This window comes from Lissotriton helveticus, chromosome 2_1 (genome assembly GCF_964261635.1).
Source record: "Lissotriton helveticus chromosome 2_1, aLisHel1.1, whole genome shotgun sequence".
Lineage (NCBI taxonomy): Eukaryota > Metazoa > Chordata > Amphibia > Caudata > Salamandridae > Lissotriton > Lissotriton helveticus.
In genome coordinates this window covers 1,923,727,476-1,923,743,846 of record NC_136059.1, presented here as the reverse complement: position 1 = coordinate 1,923,743,846, position 16,371 = coordinate 1,923,727,476, and the positions used below count along the sequence as shown (strand labels likewise).

General features: G+C 40.8%; 1 protein-coding gene across 2 annotated transcripts in view; it reads right to left on the bottom strand.

Moving 5' to 3' along the window:
- Positions 1 to 9,207: 9,207 nt before the first annotated feature.
- PRDM5 (PR/SET domain 5) overlaps positions 9,208 to 16,371 on the bottom strand; it is an 831,782-nt gene continuing 824,618 nt past the window's right edge. For both annotated transcript variants that reach the window (XM_078676853.1, XM_078676854.1), the window contains one exon: positions 9,208 to 13,417. In XM_078676853.1, coding sequence (XP_078532979.1) covers positions 13,253 to 13,417 — 165 coding nt within the window. In that variant the 3' untranslated portion in view covers positions 9,208 to 13,252. The remainder of the gene's footprint in view (positions 13,418 to 16,371) is intronic.

Here is a 16,371-nt window from a genome sequence, read left to right as displayed (position 1 = left end):
CATAGAAGCCCATGTTCTGGTGTGAACATGAGCTTCTATGGGCATTCTCTACAGCGTATTATCAAGCCCATTATCGCTGCTTTAGCTGTGGTTTTCTGCCGCTAAAACGACGATAATGTTAACACTGTGCTTCCTCTTTCAATGCGTGCTGTAGATTGTAGCCCCTGAGTTTACAACTTTTGGTATTCAGAAAGGTTAGTTATGAACAATGTTCCTTCTAATTTTTTCCTCTGTGTGAAGCAGTGTAGGGTCTCCATGCACTGCAGCCATGGCTATGTGCGCCATGAACCACACCGCTTGTGTGTGCCGCGCCAAATATCACTCCAAAAGTTTGCTAAAAAACCGTAGCAGCCAGGCTCTGTTAAGAAGAGACATTTTATTCCTCTGTCTGATGTAACATTTCCTATACATTGATTTACACACTATGATTGAGTGTCTCTGTGTAATGTGTATGTGATGTGAAGTGCTTAACACCTTACACTAGCGCTATTAAAATAAATATGAAAGAGAGACGGGTAATGGAGAATTAAGGGTCACTGTTAAAGCTTGGTAATGAGAGTATCCATGGCGGAGGTGGTCAATGGGGCGCCAACAAACACTTTCACACCAGGCACCACCAGCACTAAAGCCGGTCCTGTTCAAATGGCACTAATAATTACAGTGAAATTATGAAAACATTCCACATTGCAATTTAAAACCTTGGCAGCTATGTTGCTGCCTTTCTTTTCTTAATAGAGTTGGGCTGCTTGGTGATTGTGCGCATTTGTTAAGGTTTTCATGTTAATTGCAACTCATGATGGGTGCTGAGATTAACATGAAAACTTTAACAAATGCACAGGGACATCTTAAGGATTTTGAGTGCTGGGCCAAACTTATTTCTGGGGCCCCTGATTAGAACAGCTTTGGATTTATGATCCAATTTCAGCTTTTTCATGTCCTTTTTGGCCAGGTCACTGACACTGCAGATGCACACTGGTCCAAATTCTAAATGTGCTTCCATGTAATATTCAGGATAGTGGTATGTGTTTTCAAAATTGTAACATAGGCTGAAGGAAAAGGAGAGGAGATTAGTGAGAAATAGGATTTAGTGGCAGAGAAAGGGGGAGAGAGGAACAAAGTAGAAAAAAGTCAGTGCGCAAAGACGAGAAATGGGGAAGGGGCAAAGGAGAAAATGGTAAGAGAGGGACAGAAAGAGAAAGGCAGCCAAAGGTTTTTGAGAACTGGGAGGGAGAACGGAGAATGGAAAACCAGTAAGAGAGAAAGCAAAGAACAGGCAGTGAGGGGGAAATGGAGACAAGAATGGGGTGGGGAGAAGAGGAAAGTGGGTGAACGTGGAGCGGTACTGATATGAGGAAGAAGAAAAAGAAGAGGAGACAGCAAGAGCAGCTGGGGAGTGGAATAAAAAAAGGACAAAAGATATATCAGAAGTAGCGTCTCTGCATATTAACGTTGGGGGTTCGATAAGGAGCCTTTTTTGCCATCTTGCCATTTCTAAATGCTTGCACTATGTAACCGTGCTCACCTGAACGAACTAAGAAGGGTGGAAGGCTTGTTAAGCCTTGCCAAGATTTTTTATCTTGCCAAGTTGCAGGTCTGAGCAGATGGCAGCTGCAAGTGTGTAAATGACTGATCCATCTGTCGGGAGTATTCACTTCACTAACACTTGCTTCCCTTCTCTGTTTGAAACTCAGGGGCAGCAACATTGTTGTGGTGTCACCGGGGCTTTAAGTGGAAGCTTTTTCAATATTATATGAAAGCCATAGTTGCTGCTTATTTATCTCATGCAACTAACAACCACTGACAAAGCCAATAGTCCGACTTGTTGTAGGTATGATGTTACTTGTTGTATCATAAATCTGGATGTAATGACAGAAATGGGAAAATACAAGTTGGGGGGCACACTATGCCAGGCACAGAACAGTTTAAAAAGCCACACAATCACCCCGCATCCCAACTCTATATGCGTAGAAATGGCAAAAAATAATGCGCCCCGGAAAAGAGAAAACATTTTAAAAAGCATGTGAATGACAATAAAGCCCTGCTATTACAGTCAAAGTCGTCCTTTTTCAAGATTCTTCAATCTACAAATTAAGCAAAGAACATTTTGAAAATTGTGTCAGAATTATCCAATCTCGATAGACTGCCGTTTCCTTTTCCCTTTACCAGAATTTCTGTAACACACTTAATGTTTTTTCATTGATAAGATGAAAACCATAAAAGATAGCATCCCCGCAGGCAAGGATAATAAGTTCAATCAATTCGGAGGATAGGAATCCCGCTGCTTTAGCCACCTTTCCTTCTATAAGTGAAGAACGCCGTACTGAAATACTGTTTCAGACACCCTTGTCCACCCAGGGATCCTAAAACTGACTTTTCATGAATTCCTCACTCTGCATTTGTCTTACTCAACTCTTTTTTATCTCCCGGATGTGTGCAGACATCTTTTAAGGATGCAGTTGTAATCGCTCTCCAGAGGAAGTTGGATGAAGCGCCCTTATTGTCGAATAATTATCGCCCCATCACTCTCTTGCCTTTTTTGACAAAAGTTTTAGATACTCATGTAGCACAGCATCTTTGCTCTCACTTAGAGGAGTCACAATTCTTAGGTCTTTGTCAAGCTGGTTTTAGACCTGCACACTCCACTGAGGCAGTCATCTTGTCAGTTTTGGGAGACGTACGTCACATGCACACAGAAGTGTATATGTTTGGCTTGCTGTTTCATTTTGGGGATCATGGCCCGATGTAGGTAAATCCAATTTACCGACTCATAAATACCGAATTTTACCGATTCGGTATTTATGAATCGGTAAATTGGAAGGATGCAGATGTAGGTAATTTTTAAATTACAATTACCGAATCTGTAAGATTCGGTATTTACCGATTCGGTAAATACCGAATCGGTATTTCCCATTGATTCCTATGGGCTTTGAAGCCCATAGGAATCAATGGGAAAGAATCGGTAAAATTACCGATTTTACAAGGGGGACAGGGTGTCACTTTGACACCCTGTTGCACCCCTGTTTCGGGCTTGTGTGCCATGTGGCACACAGACATGCCCTCAGGGCATGTCTGTGTGCCACATGGCACAGGTGTACATGATGCACAGATGTGCATGTACACTGTAATTCGTTATTTACCATGGAATAGTATTCCATGGTAAATAACGATTCGGTAAGGGCCTGTGGCACTGTTTACAGTGCCACCTACATATTGATTTACAGAATCTGTAATTTTACCGATTCGGTATTTTACCGACTCTGTATATTTACCGAATTGGTAAAATTACCGATTCTGTAAATCAATGGCCCCCTACATGTCAATTCCCAATTACCGGTCGGTAACGGCCGAAATCGGCCGTTACCGACCGGTAATTGGCGAGCTACATCTGGCCCTTAATCTTGTCAATCGTAGATAATATGTGGCAGGTGCGTGATGAAGGCTCTACTTTGGAGTTGGTTCTCCTGGATTTGTCGACGGTTTTCACATGGTCAACCATTATTTATTGGTGGACCGCTGAGCTTTTCAACTCTGCATTATACTGGATCAAATCCTTTCTGGAAAATCAGGCCCAGTCAGTCTGGCTCACCTCTTTTATGCCACCAGAAGTACATAAGGATTGCAAAGTACCACAAGGTTCCTCTGTATGCCCAAATCTTTTCAACATATATATATATCACCTCATCCAAGCTCTAAGAAACTTGCACAATTTATAACTATGCCTATGATTTGCAGTTACTTTTTAGGCTTGCTTGTTCCTCGACCTCTAAGGAGAACTTTCAAAATACAATGCATTTCAAAAGTGATTGGGTGAGTAGCAATTATCTCAAACTCAATGTGGATTAAACAGAGATTGTCATCACAAGCAGTAAAATGGACTAATGGAATGCCTCCTTTTTGCCCAAAGGCATGGGGATCCACTGTCACCAAAGAACCTGGGAAAACGTTTGGGAGTTTACATTGGCAATGAGCTATCCCTCAGATTTCAGGTAGGAGCAGTATCTTGCTTCCTATCTCTGTGAAGGATGAAATAAATTGCCAGATTTCTCACCTTCATTGCCCTGACCCAAGTAGTCATGGCCTTGATTATATCTCGTCTTGATGATGTCAACTTTCTCTATACCCAAAACTTTACTTTCCAGACTCTGGATTGTACAGAACCAAGCAGCTCATCTTAATTACAAACAGCCTAGACAGTGTCACACCACTCCTCTTTTGACAGACCACCACAGGCTCCTTGTAGAGCAAAGGATTATCTTTAAAATATGTTGTATTATTTTAAAGTCTCTTGCTGAGGAAGCTCCCTCCTTTATAAACTCTAGATTTAAGAAATACATCACGAGTGGGAGACTCCACTATCCTTCCCAGAATCTTCTGCCCATCCCCTCCTACAAAAAGAAAAGGATGGGTGATATCAGATTCTCTGTGTTAGCTCCTCAGATCTGGAACTCATTTCCTCTCACAATACAGATACTCCTAACTATCTCAAAGTAGGTAACTACACGGCGCCAGGAGGGACAAGTCATCTCTCACAGCTCAGTTTGACGAAAGTGTGTCTAGACAGAGCTGTCCTCCCTCCCCCGTCAGTTCAAATTTTGAATTCCAAAGAACTCGGTTCCCCACAGAAATCATCCCGACATATTTGTTGGGGGCATTCATTGAGAAGGGTACCTACCCTTTACCCTTCAATCAAGGAGGTAGGGTTAGGGGATCTTTCCTATGTGAGTCCTGATGAAAGCTGGGGTATTATTTCTTGCTGGCAGCAACATGTTGATTTTTTTGCAGAGTGGGGGGTAGGTGACTTATTATAGCCTTCCATACCACCATCCACTGGTCTCTCAATTGACCTTTTTTCTCTGGGCATGGAATCCATGATTAAAGTGGGATTGGGGATTGCCTGTGTCCTTTTTTAAACTACTATCTCTGCACCTATGTTCACTTGTGATCCATTTTTTCTGTATATTATACTTTTTGTGTTGTATTGGCTTCCCCCTCCCTATTGCTCCACCTGCAGCGTTAACTTGCACGGAGATGTGTTAGCAGCCATATGATGAAGCATGACACAGTTTACTGTGTGTGAGGGAAGTTTTAAAATGCTTGGGTGTTTTCCCTTACCTCTGATTACTGCGATCTTGGACACATAGTCCCTCTTATTTTTGTGTGTGTAATGTTGCTACTGGAGGTTGAAATGGAACTCTACCTCCTCCTACCCTTTATCTTTTGTGTGTGGTGCATCACCTCGTTGTGGCACACAGTCAGTGCAACCCATGCTAGTTCCTTTGCTTGGCTCGGCATCCATAATGTGGCATGAATACAGAGTGAAAGTATTCCCTATATATAACTAACAAGACGGTATCGGAGGGCTAAAGGGACATTTAAAGACCTGTCTAAGTTCTATCCCCTTGAAGGAACAACATGAACAACAAACAAACTTAGAGGTCTAAATCAGAAACCTGATCTGAATATCTTTCAAAATACCTTCATGTCTAAAAAAGTACATCAAGATAAAGAAGTAGCTAACAGTTATGAACAACAGACCAGATCGCCAAGAAAAGGGCCACCTGTAATTGCTAATCAAAACCCATTATGGATTCCCATCAATAACTTGTATGGATCAATGTTTTCATTTGGTAATCCTGCCAGGGTATTCTGTCTCTTGATCATTGAGACATACGGCATACCCCCATCATTGGCATGGGGTAATGACCTGCAATTACTAGATTAGACCAAATGATGATGATCTGATGGGAAAGTACAGTGCAAAAAATATAAAGATGAATGTGATGGTTAAAACAGGATAGGGAGCTTTAACAAAAATTACTTTATTGGGCATAAGCCCCTTCCTTGTTAAAAACAAGAACAGTGCAACAACAAAAACGCAGTTTAAACAAATAGCTGCGAGAGGACCAACATGTTTCAGCCTATTATGGGAAGAAACCCAAGGCTTTCGTCAGGGTCTCTGCTCTCAAAGAATGCTACTGCCAATTTTGTGAGAAACGTGTGAAAAAATTATAATAAAAAACACACAAGTGAATGAATAACAGTAAAGGATATATTTCTCCTACATCTGTTTCAATTCCTCCTTGGCACCTGGTGTGATCTATAACAACAAAAACATATGTGGACCCCTATTAGGTTCAAAGGTCTGTTAAAAACGGTAATCTATTCATTAGTGTTCAAGATTTTCCAAGTACTCACCCAGTGTGCCCGGGGAAAGAACCTCACCTCTTCCTGGTCCTGGCTCAGGTAAATGTGAGACCCCGCTCTGTAAGGACAAGACAACCCCTACACTTAGTATATATAGAGCGAGCCCTTTTTACCCTGCTCTGTCTATTAATAATGCTTGGGGTACACCAATGTGTCTTGCAGATAGAGCCAGACTTCTTGGTATAAACTTATCACCCAAGGGAGTCCTCGCACCCACTTGCAACTCTCTAGCCAGACTTTACAAAAATTATTTTAGCATATGTGGTTTTAGTAAACTCAAAAAATGATTGCCAATACAGCAAAAAGACCTTTTGTCCCCTATTCAAGGCTGACAGACAAAAGGGGGCCAATCCTATAAAGAGACAACCGTGAGGTAGTTGGCTTGTTTATCACTATTTATCACTATTTAATGTTAATCAAGTCCTCTTAGAACAAGTGGCAAAAAACAGCCCAGACTGATTCTAGAGCCTACCTGTCCGTCGTTGTCCCAAACGGTGACTGAGTCAGGGGGAGGCATTGGGCTGCTCGAAAGAGCCTCTATTTCATTCGTTGAGGTAATCTCTCACAGACCAATCAGCTCGCTAAACCCTTTAACTCAAAGAGATGTTCTTGAGAATTGTATGTATCATAGCTCATAAAATTGCCACCCTGTCAAGAAACAACAGATTGCATATACCAGGATGTAATTGTTAAAGCAAACTGTGTTTACCGATAACATCTTCAATCGCGTGCTCTCGCGAGATTTCAGACAGACTACATGATGATGTCACCAAACCAGGAAGGAGTAGTTCTAAACAACCCCAGCTTAACTCGCGTACTCTCGCGAGATTTTGAACGGACTACAGAATGATGTCACCAGACCAGGAAGGAGTAGTTTTAACCAACCCCAGCCTGATTGTATTTAAACATTGTGTTGGAAATAGCAAACAGAAAGGGGAAACATTTTGTAAGTTCTACAGGAAGGATTTTGAGCACCCGGTCACGAAAAACAGATTGCGTATACCGGGATGTAGTTGTTAAAGCAAACTGTGTTTACCGATAACATCTTCAATCGCGTGCTCTCGCGAGATTTCAAACGGACTACAGGATGATGTCACCAAAACAGGAAGGAGTAGTTCTAAAGCAACCCCAGCTTAACTCGCGTACTCTCGCAAGATTTTAGACGGACTACAGGATGATGTCACCAAACCAGGAAGGAGTAGTTCCAACCAACCACAGTATCAAGAATGGTACAAACCCCAGATCTTATGAAATAGGAACAAACTACAGAGTAATGTCCCTCAAATAACAGCTGTAGTTAGGCAGAAACTCCCTGGCAGAACTCCCTGGCAGTGTTTCAAGGGTGGGGTTTCAAGGGGTTTAAATCGCGTACTCTCGCGAGATTTTGAACGGACTACAGAATGATGTCACCAGACCAGGAAGGAGTAGTTTTAACCAACCACAGCCTGATTGTATTTAAACATTGTGTTGGAAATAGCAAACAGAAAAGGGAAACATTTCGTAAGTTCTACAAGAAGGATTTTGAGCACCCGGTCACGAAAAACAGATTGCTTATACCGGGATGTAGTTGTTAAAGCAAACAGTGTTTACTGATAACATCTTCAATCGCGTGCTCTCGCGAGATTTCAAACGGACTACAGGATGATGTCACCAAAACAGGAAGGAGTAGTTCTAAAGCAACCCCAGCTTAAATCGCGTACTCTCGCGAGATTTTAGACGGACTTCAGTATGATGTCACCAAACCAGGAAGGAGTAGTTCTAACCAACCACAGTATCAAGAAAGGTACAAACCCCATTTCTTATGAAATAGGAACAAACTACAGAGTAATGTCCCTCAAATAACAGCTGTAGTTAGGCAAAAAATAAGCTCAGCTATATGCACTCAACAACTATCGTCTCTTGCATCTTCTGAAAGTTATAAAGACACTTGGATCTTCTGAAAGTTATATAAAATTCCTATTTTTTAAGGAACAGAAATGGGTCTTCAAATTACACAGTGACAGGATTGGGCTCAACGATGATATTCGGTGATTCAATTTACAATGATCATGACCACCCTGTCAGTAAGATGTGATTCCACTCCATGTGGTTTTTAACAGTTGGGTTTTTTTTATCACTACAACGTGTTTGCAGCATTCTATTATACCTATAAGACTACCATACCAAGTGTCTTTATAACTTTCCAGCGCAGACCCATTCACTGACCACGCGGCTCCGGACACCCCTTTAATTCATTAATTGCTCATATGTCCTTGAAGTACTGATCATTTGAGTCTGGACCCTTCCTCTGCCATGGGACGTCCATCGAGGCATCCCTACAGACGTGGAATTCTTTACCCGCCAACCCTTGCCTTACCTACCTGTTGCCTAAACGCACTGCTACCAGCCCTCATTTGTCCTGATGATGATCCTAAATCCTACGGATCGAAACGCCGTCGACTCTCCAGCGAGATTCTAGGCGCCCCTCACACAGTGGTTTTCGCAAAAAAATGGAAAATGAATAACAATCTTCTTGAACTATTCTGAAACCACTTCGTTGTTTTTATTCACTGTATATAACTGTTCACCATACACTTTGCGCCATCCACGCTGCTCTCACTGTCACTTGTGTCGCCGTAGTGTCACTCACCTTTGCACTCGTGCACCTTGTACAACCTTGGGCTGTTACGTATTATTCAATAATTGCAGTGTTGATATCAACTGTTAATTACAATTGCCCTATACTTCTCAGAATGCTTATAAAAATGATGCCTTGAGCACATATGAAAATCGAACTGAGTCTCCTTTCTCTGTTTGGATAATACTGTATAGATATCCTCAATAACTGTCTGCAAACAATACCGGTTGGGATATTGTTCCTTGTATATAATTCTCTACCCCAATCCCAACAAGGTTGATGGGTTTATACTCCTGTTATCTTTTATAAAATCATTAAAAAACAGGGCATACAAGACAATTCAACAATATTATAACACTGATGAGTACATAAGAAGACAACATATATTGAAAATTGTCTAAAATATTTTATTGAAATAAACTCTTGCATTGTTGTTAAGGCACTGTTTTCATTATAAAACTTTCTCTGAGAAAACCATTTAAAGTTGTTTTAAAATTCAATATAAACAATGAAAGCACTTTCTACCCAAGTTAAAGTAAGATGTTGTTTTGCATAGTCTCTAGACAATGTGCAGAAAAGAAGTGCTACTGTGCATTTTGAGAAGGCGTGTTCAAAGTTATTGATCAGTCTCCACTTAGAATATAAAACTTCATATAAACTCCATACAGGTACACAGAAAAAATACATTTTAATTACAAATTCAATCATGTACAAAAGAAAGATGTTAATTACGCATATTGCATCAACATTGAAAATCTGTTTTTTGTTCACTATAAGCATTATATATATAATGAAAAAGAGAGAGAATATATTTGCAGCTGTGCAGAGTGTGACATGTTATTTATTATCATTGCTGAGTGTGCAGAGATTCCATGTCTCACGAGAGTCCATCCCAGACAATACTATTAACCTCTGCCAGATGATGGGTGTAATGAATTAGATTTATAACAAGATGCTATAGATGAAGGGGCTGCTCGCCAATTGGTCTCCGTTAAGGTGCTGGCACAAATAAAAGTACTGTCTCAGATGCCTCATAAATCTCTGTGGTGATAAGACAAGACATAGCAAGACAGTCTTACCTCAGTTACCTCACTGTCAGTATCATGTCTGAGCAGAGGTAAATTTGCACTTTATCTAGAAATTCCGTGTACTAAGACCCTCATTTGAGTGTATAACCAAATCAGGCATCAACATAACCACGGAGAGCTGTGCCTTTTTTTGTAATTAGTTTGCATTGTTTTCAGTGTTGTAAAACTAAAGTTAGAGAAAGCTTCAACATGGTTACATCACGTAAGACAGGGTAATAGGTTTGTACTTTATCAGAAGAGAAAACCAAAGTGTGAATTATGTTAAACGCATGGCATCTGAGTATGGGATAAATATTTGGTTTGCTGCTGGATTTGTATTCTTTTATTTTGAAGTCTTATAAATATAAGAAAACATAATTTAGAGCTCGTCCACCTGAAGGGTACAGTTCTGATGAGGAAAGATCATAAAATTAACCTCACATTAGAACATTTGTTTTCTTTAGTGAATAAATTGTAGTTTGTCACCTTAACATTTAGGTTCCCCAGAAACTCAGGTAGGTGGTGGAGACCTGGCTATATCCAAGCAGATTACTCGGAGACCACTGCGGAATCGCCTCCACATAACAATGGAGACATTTGTTACAGACACAAAAAGATGGCAGCTAATTATGTAAAATATTCAACTGTATCTTTCACTCCTCTTTGTTTCATACCATTCTTAGCTCACCTACAAGGCCTGCCACAATCTGATCACCTTCCAGCCCACACACAACACTAAGACTCTTACACTATAGGTCACAGTTTCAATCCTGCACAATGAAGAGATACATTAGAGAGTGCCTTCAGAGAATGCCTATCTAAAATTCCTGTTGCCTAGTAAAGATGCGATGTAAAAGAGAAATACCTGCAAAAAAGGAATGGCCAATGATCCAAGATTAATTGTGTATCTAGAGTGCATATAATGACTGTGAGGTGCATCCAACCTGGTGTTGGCAGCCGCGGTCAGTAGTGGGTGTACCTGCAGGGTGGTGATGTGGGGAGGGGAGGAGCAGGGTGGGGCGCGGTAATCTATGGATTACGGAGCTTTACATGTAAGTAAACATATAAATAAATTGGGTTGCATGCCTCGCATACCCAAATGCGATGCAGTGTGAGCAACGAAATTCGTTTTATTTATTTATTATGTTTACTTACCTATAAATCTCCTTAATCCATAGATTACTACCCCACACCCTGCCCCTCCCCCCCACGTCACCGCCCGGCAGGTACACCCACTACAGACCGCGGCTGGGTGTTGGTGCTATCTTGTGGATGTCATGTGACAAAGGGACATTTTTGTTGAAGGCTGTGGGTCAGCCTGTACAAAACCTTGCAGTCTTATGCAATACCCATCAGGTTCCCATTTCAGGAGAAGTGTTGTAATGTTATGTTATGTTATGTTATGTTAAAAGGATTTTTACCGCGCACGGACACCAGTCGGTTTCATGGCGCTCATAGACAAAGCAGGGAGGGTAGGCAGTGAGGTTTATTCGTAGGCTAGCTGGAAGAGATGGGTTTTAAGAAGTTTGCGAAAACAGGTGTAATCGGGACAAAGTCGTATAGTAGAGGGAAGGGAATTCCAGGTTGAAGGGGCAAGAAAGGAAAAACAGGAGCCACCATGTTTTTTCCATTTGAACCTGGGGACAATTAGAAGGTTGTGAGCAGAAGACCGAAGATTCCTCAGGGGAATGTGACGCTTAAGGCTGAGGGAAGTGAAGGCTGGGGCAAGAGCGAGGAGTGACTTAAAAACAGTACAGCCCATTTTGAAAATACAACGAGAGGCAACCGGGAGCCAGTGCAGTCTCCTCAGCAGGGGCGAGACATGTTGGTGCTTAGGCTGTTGAAAGACCAGTCTGGCCGCCTGAATTTGCACCAGCTGGAGCCGATGAAGGTGGTAGGCAGGGATCCCCACATACAGGGAGTTGGCATAGTCAATACGGGAGGTGACAAGGGCCATGATGACAAGTGTGAGAGCCTCTGTAGTGAGGAACCTTCGAATTTTACAAATTCTACGCAGATGGTAAAAGCAAGCGGAAGTGACGGTGTTAATTTGAGGTCCCATGGATAAGTCACTAGAGATAATAACGCCAGGGCTCCTCATGGTATTGACGGGACAGGGTGGGGGGCCGAGAGATTGGGGCCAAAAACTGGAGCTCCATAATTATACAATGTATCAACTATTTAGAAAATGCAAATTAGAGGGTAAATTACAATGTTTGATTGTGCATCAAAGTAAAACAGAGATGGTTAAGAAACTCCTGTTATCCTTTCTCACAGTATTGCTCTTTTGAAATGGTTTGAACATTTGTTGCAGAAACATCAATGGTGCTTTTAAGAGTTTCATTGTAAGCGCTCTGCGTTTGCACATGGTAACAGGGCCGGAATGGGAACCACAACTGGCCCTGGCAAAGTGCTCAGCCGCCCCCCCACCCCCACTCGGGGGGGTTGGAGGTGCCACCGAGCTCTTTGCCGGGGCCGGTTTTCGGCGGATTTTGGTACAGGGACGATTTTGAGGCTATGCTGCAAAAACGGCCCTGTACCAAAAACGGCCCCCAGGGCCCCCAAACCGGCCCCCACCCATGCTGCCCACCGGGGGATTGCCCGGTGCACGCTATGGCCAGTCTGGCCCTGCATGGTAAGTTAGCACCTCTGAAGTTAGCACTACCGGAAGCCCAGTTAATTCAGGAGGGGTGGAGTTAGCAGACATTCTGAGAAGTAGATCATTACTAGGTGAATTTGAAATTCTGGTCTGATTCATACAGTAATTCACAATTGCTCTCTGTAATTCTCCTTGCTGGTTTTGGTTGTTTTAACAGCCCAAAGTTCCAGCGGAAACAAGACAGATCTGAGGTGTTTTCATGGACTTCATTATTTCCAATAGGGTGGTTAACTGGCTACTGGCCCCTTTGGAAATTCCCAAGCAGTTGTAATTAGACTCTAAATGTACATTTTGTGCACAAAGAAACAATAATAGAAATCAAGCTTTGAAACGTTATGTCTGGTTTTATATTTTTGTTGATGGAGTTCACCAGGGCAGCACTCAGCTGTAACCTCTACATGACTTGATTATTCAAGTCTCTAAAGAGGAACAGGCTCTATATGCGGTCTTGATTTCAACTGGTTCAGAAAATGCAAACTGAGACATTTTCAGAAAACACTGGTCAGAAAAAATTGTTTTTGCTTCTGATTTCTTCTTCTTCTGCTTGAAATGAATCTGTGAGAGCCATGCTCAGGCATACAGTAAATCAATGCATGCTTGGCATGTAATTTCCAATATGTAACATTATCGGGAAGTCAATGCTCGATGTGCCAATCTACAAAATCGACCCATCGAAGAAGATGACAGACCATGTCCCGCCAGGTGTCAGCTGTCTGTTTCTCCATGCACGTTCTCCATGTGCACCTTGAGGTAGTCATTCCTTGTAAACTTCTTGTGGCACAGCTGGCATTCGGCCATGGGACGATTGGGATTGTGAGTGAGCTTGTGTCGAATAAGCATTTTCTTAAGGCTGAAGGTAAGATCACAGACCTAAAGGGTGACAAAGAAAGAAAACAATAAGCATATTACTTTAAGAATGCACACTCTGGACGTTTTATTTACAGATACAAACAGCTTACATATAAGTCTAAGGACTATCTTCGGAAAGGTAAATTAGATTGAACCTGAATTTTTTGACCAATTTACCTATTTAGTCCTGCAAGGAATTCGCAAATCGATTCGTGATAAGAGTAAACTCATTTACCTGTGCAGATATCCCTGCCAGGGTGCTGAGTTCTCCACTCCCGTAAATCCCATCCAATGGTTGAGAAAATCTGCATTGCAAGGAGTGGTTATCCTTGGAAGTTTGTGAACCCCACATGTTCATCAGCATTTAGAAGATCTTGTCCTTCTCCTTTCCATTCTAGAAAGGGTCAGAATTTTATTCAAGGCAAGGGGTGGAGTAAATCCCTTTCAAATGTGGGAAGGAGAATTGATCATTCCCAGACTTGGTAAAAAGTCAAAAGGGTTTATCCATGGGCAAAAAACATATATCTTTGGTGAAAAAAACTGTGGTCTTCGTAGGAAAAAATGTGGTTTTTTACGGAGGATCTTATTTTACCTATATATTGAACCCCGTTAAGGGGATCTCCGGAAGCAGGAATAAGATCCTGATGAGAATGTTTACATGATCTTCACAGTAGTACACCTGGAAACCTACACCTTGCATATCTTTCTACCTTACTTCTGTGAAAGTTTAAGAATTCCAGAAACTCAGAAAATTACAGTGAGGTGGAGATCTGTGCTCCAACATTCTTGGGGATTTGGACCTCATATATTAGAGTGTTAACTTACCAAGACCTAGGGCCCGACTACGATATTAGAGGTCCTACCTCTGGACCACCATTGTGGTGGCTGGGAGTAGGGCACCAAGCAGGTGGCATCCCAACCACAGAATTACAATGTTACTACTGGGCAGGCAGTGTTGGGGTGGCGGTGGCATGCTTAGGCTCATAGAGAGTCTGCAGCACATGCCGCCGCCGTAGCACTGCCATCTGCATGTTGGTGCACTGTGTGCCATGCACAATAAACAATATGTGTCCCCATGCACACAGCCCCACAAGCATATTTGCCCTGGGGCCTTGTTTGGGGCTCCTTCCCTGCCTTTCCGCCGACCTTGTCATGGCAGGTTTACGACATGAAAAGCTTGGCGGAAAGGCAGATCTTGATCTGCATGGTGGTGCCGGCATCAGTACCGTAACCATAGATTGCTGCTTTCCCCACCACTGACACCGCATGATCCAAAATCATGGTGGTGTCAGCGGTCTTGCGGTGGTCTGATCAGATCGCCAAGGAGGATGTTCAGACCGCCAACGTGGGTACAGTGGTCTTGGGACCACTGTAGTCTTAATGAGACCCCTAGTGTCAAATTAACTTCCCAATATCTGAAAGATCTGGAAATATTCAGAAATCTGCATCTCAACTTTGGTCTTCATTAAAAGGGGCCTCTTAATTCCAATTGGACCAGTTACAAGTCTTATTGGAATTTATGAAATCCACTCGAATACATGAACTGATCTGTTTTGTTTTCACACAGATATGTCACAGCTCAAACCCAGAATTACTGATTCCCCAAAACATTCTGGAATTTTGACTTGTAATACCCTGGTAACTCTGCTCTCTAGGTGCTACTAGTATCTTAAATATTGGTAACTCCTTGATGCTGCAGTTATCAAAAAATTCAGAATGAGGGATTCATAAACATTCCCAGGAGTATACATTAAAATATATATACATCATAAATATGCTTGCTTACTACTGCAATCCTAAACTTACTACTGATGATTGTTCTGGGGCAGACAATTCGAAGGATTAATTGTGCCATACATCTGCATTTGAACAGTTAACCAATTTATTTTCTTTCTCCATCTGCAAACTAGCGGTCTGTGTGGGAAAATTCCTCTTGGGTAACCCCAGAAAATACGGGGTTGCTGCCTTTTTATTACAACCATTTTGCACACCTAAACCAGCATTTCTGATAATAACTCAGACGGTATGCAGACAAAATATCGATATTTAAATATCGATATACAATTATATCGAAGTTTAAATATCGAAGGGACATAATATAGAAGGTAAGTAATATCGATAGATTTAATATCGATATTAGTAATATCGAAGTTTGAAATATCGATGTCAGTAATATCGATGTTAATAATTTCGATGTTACTAATATCGATTTTTAAAATATTTTTGTGTATATTATTATGTATTTATTATGTTTTTAATTTATTTTTATGTAATTTAATAAAATTTTGTATTTTAGTACTGTAGCGGGTTGTGGGTTTATAGGGGAATAGGGTGGGAAGTAATTTAATTATGTTAAATTAATTATTAATTAGTAGGAATTATAAATTAATTTTAATTAATTGGTAATTAATTTTAATTAATTGGTAATTAATTTTAATTAATTGATTAATTGATAAATATGTTCTGTAGCGGGTTGTGGGTTTATAGGGGAATAGGGTGGGAAGTAATTTAATTATGTTAAATTAATTATTAATTAGTAAGAATTATAAATTAAATTTAATAATTGATAATTATGTGTCATTAATTGGTAATTAATTTTATTAATTGATTAATTGATAATTATGTTCTGTAGCGGGTTGTGGGTTTATAGGGGAATAGGGTGGGAAGTAATTTAAATATAATTAAGTAATAATGTTCTTTAATTAATTGTTTTATTAATTATATAATTGTTAATTAATTATTAATTGGTAATTAAATATTATTATATGGTATTTATTATTAATTTTTTTGGTTACAAATATTTTGCTAATCATGTTTTTAATAATTATGTATTGGTATTTATAAATGGTTTATATTTATTTAATAGTAAATATTTTTATTATTGAAAAAAATACATTTATTGATAAGTTTGTTATTTTTACCCCTACGCTACACCAACACTTTACCTACTGTTGCACTCTCTGGAGTTGGAATAC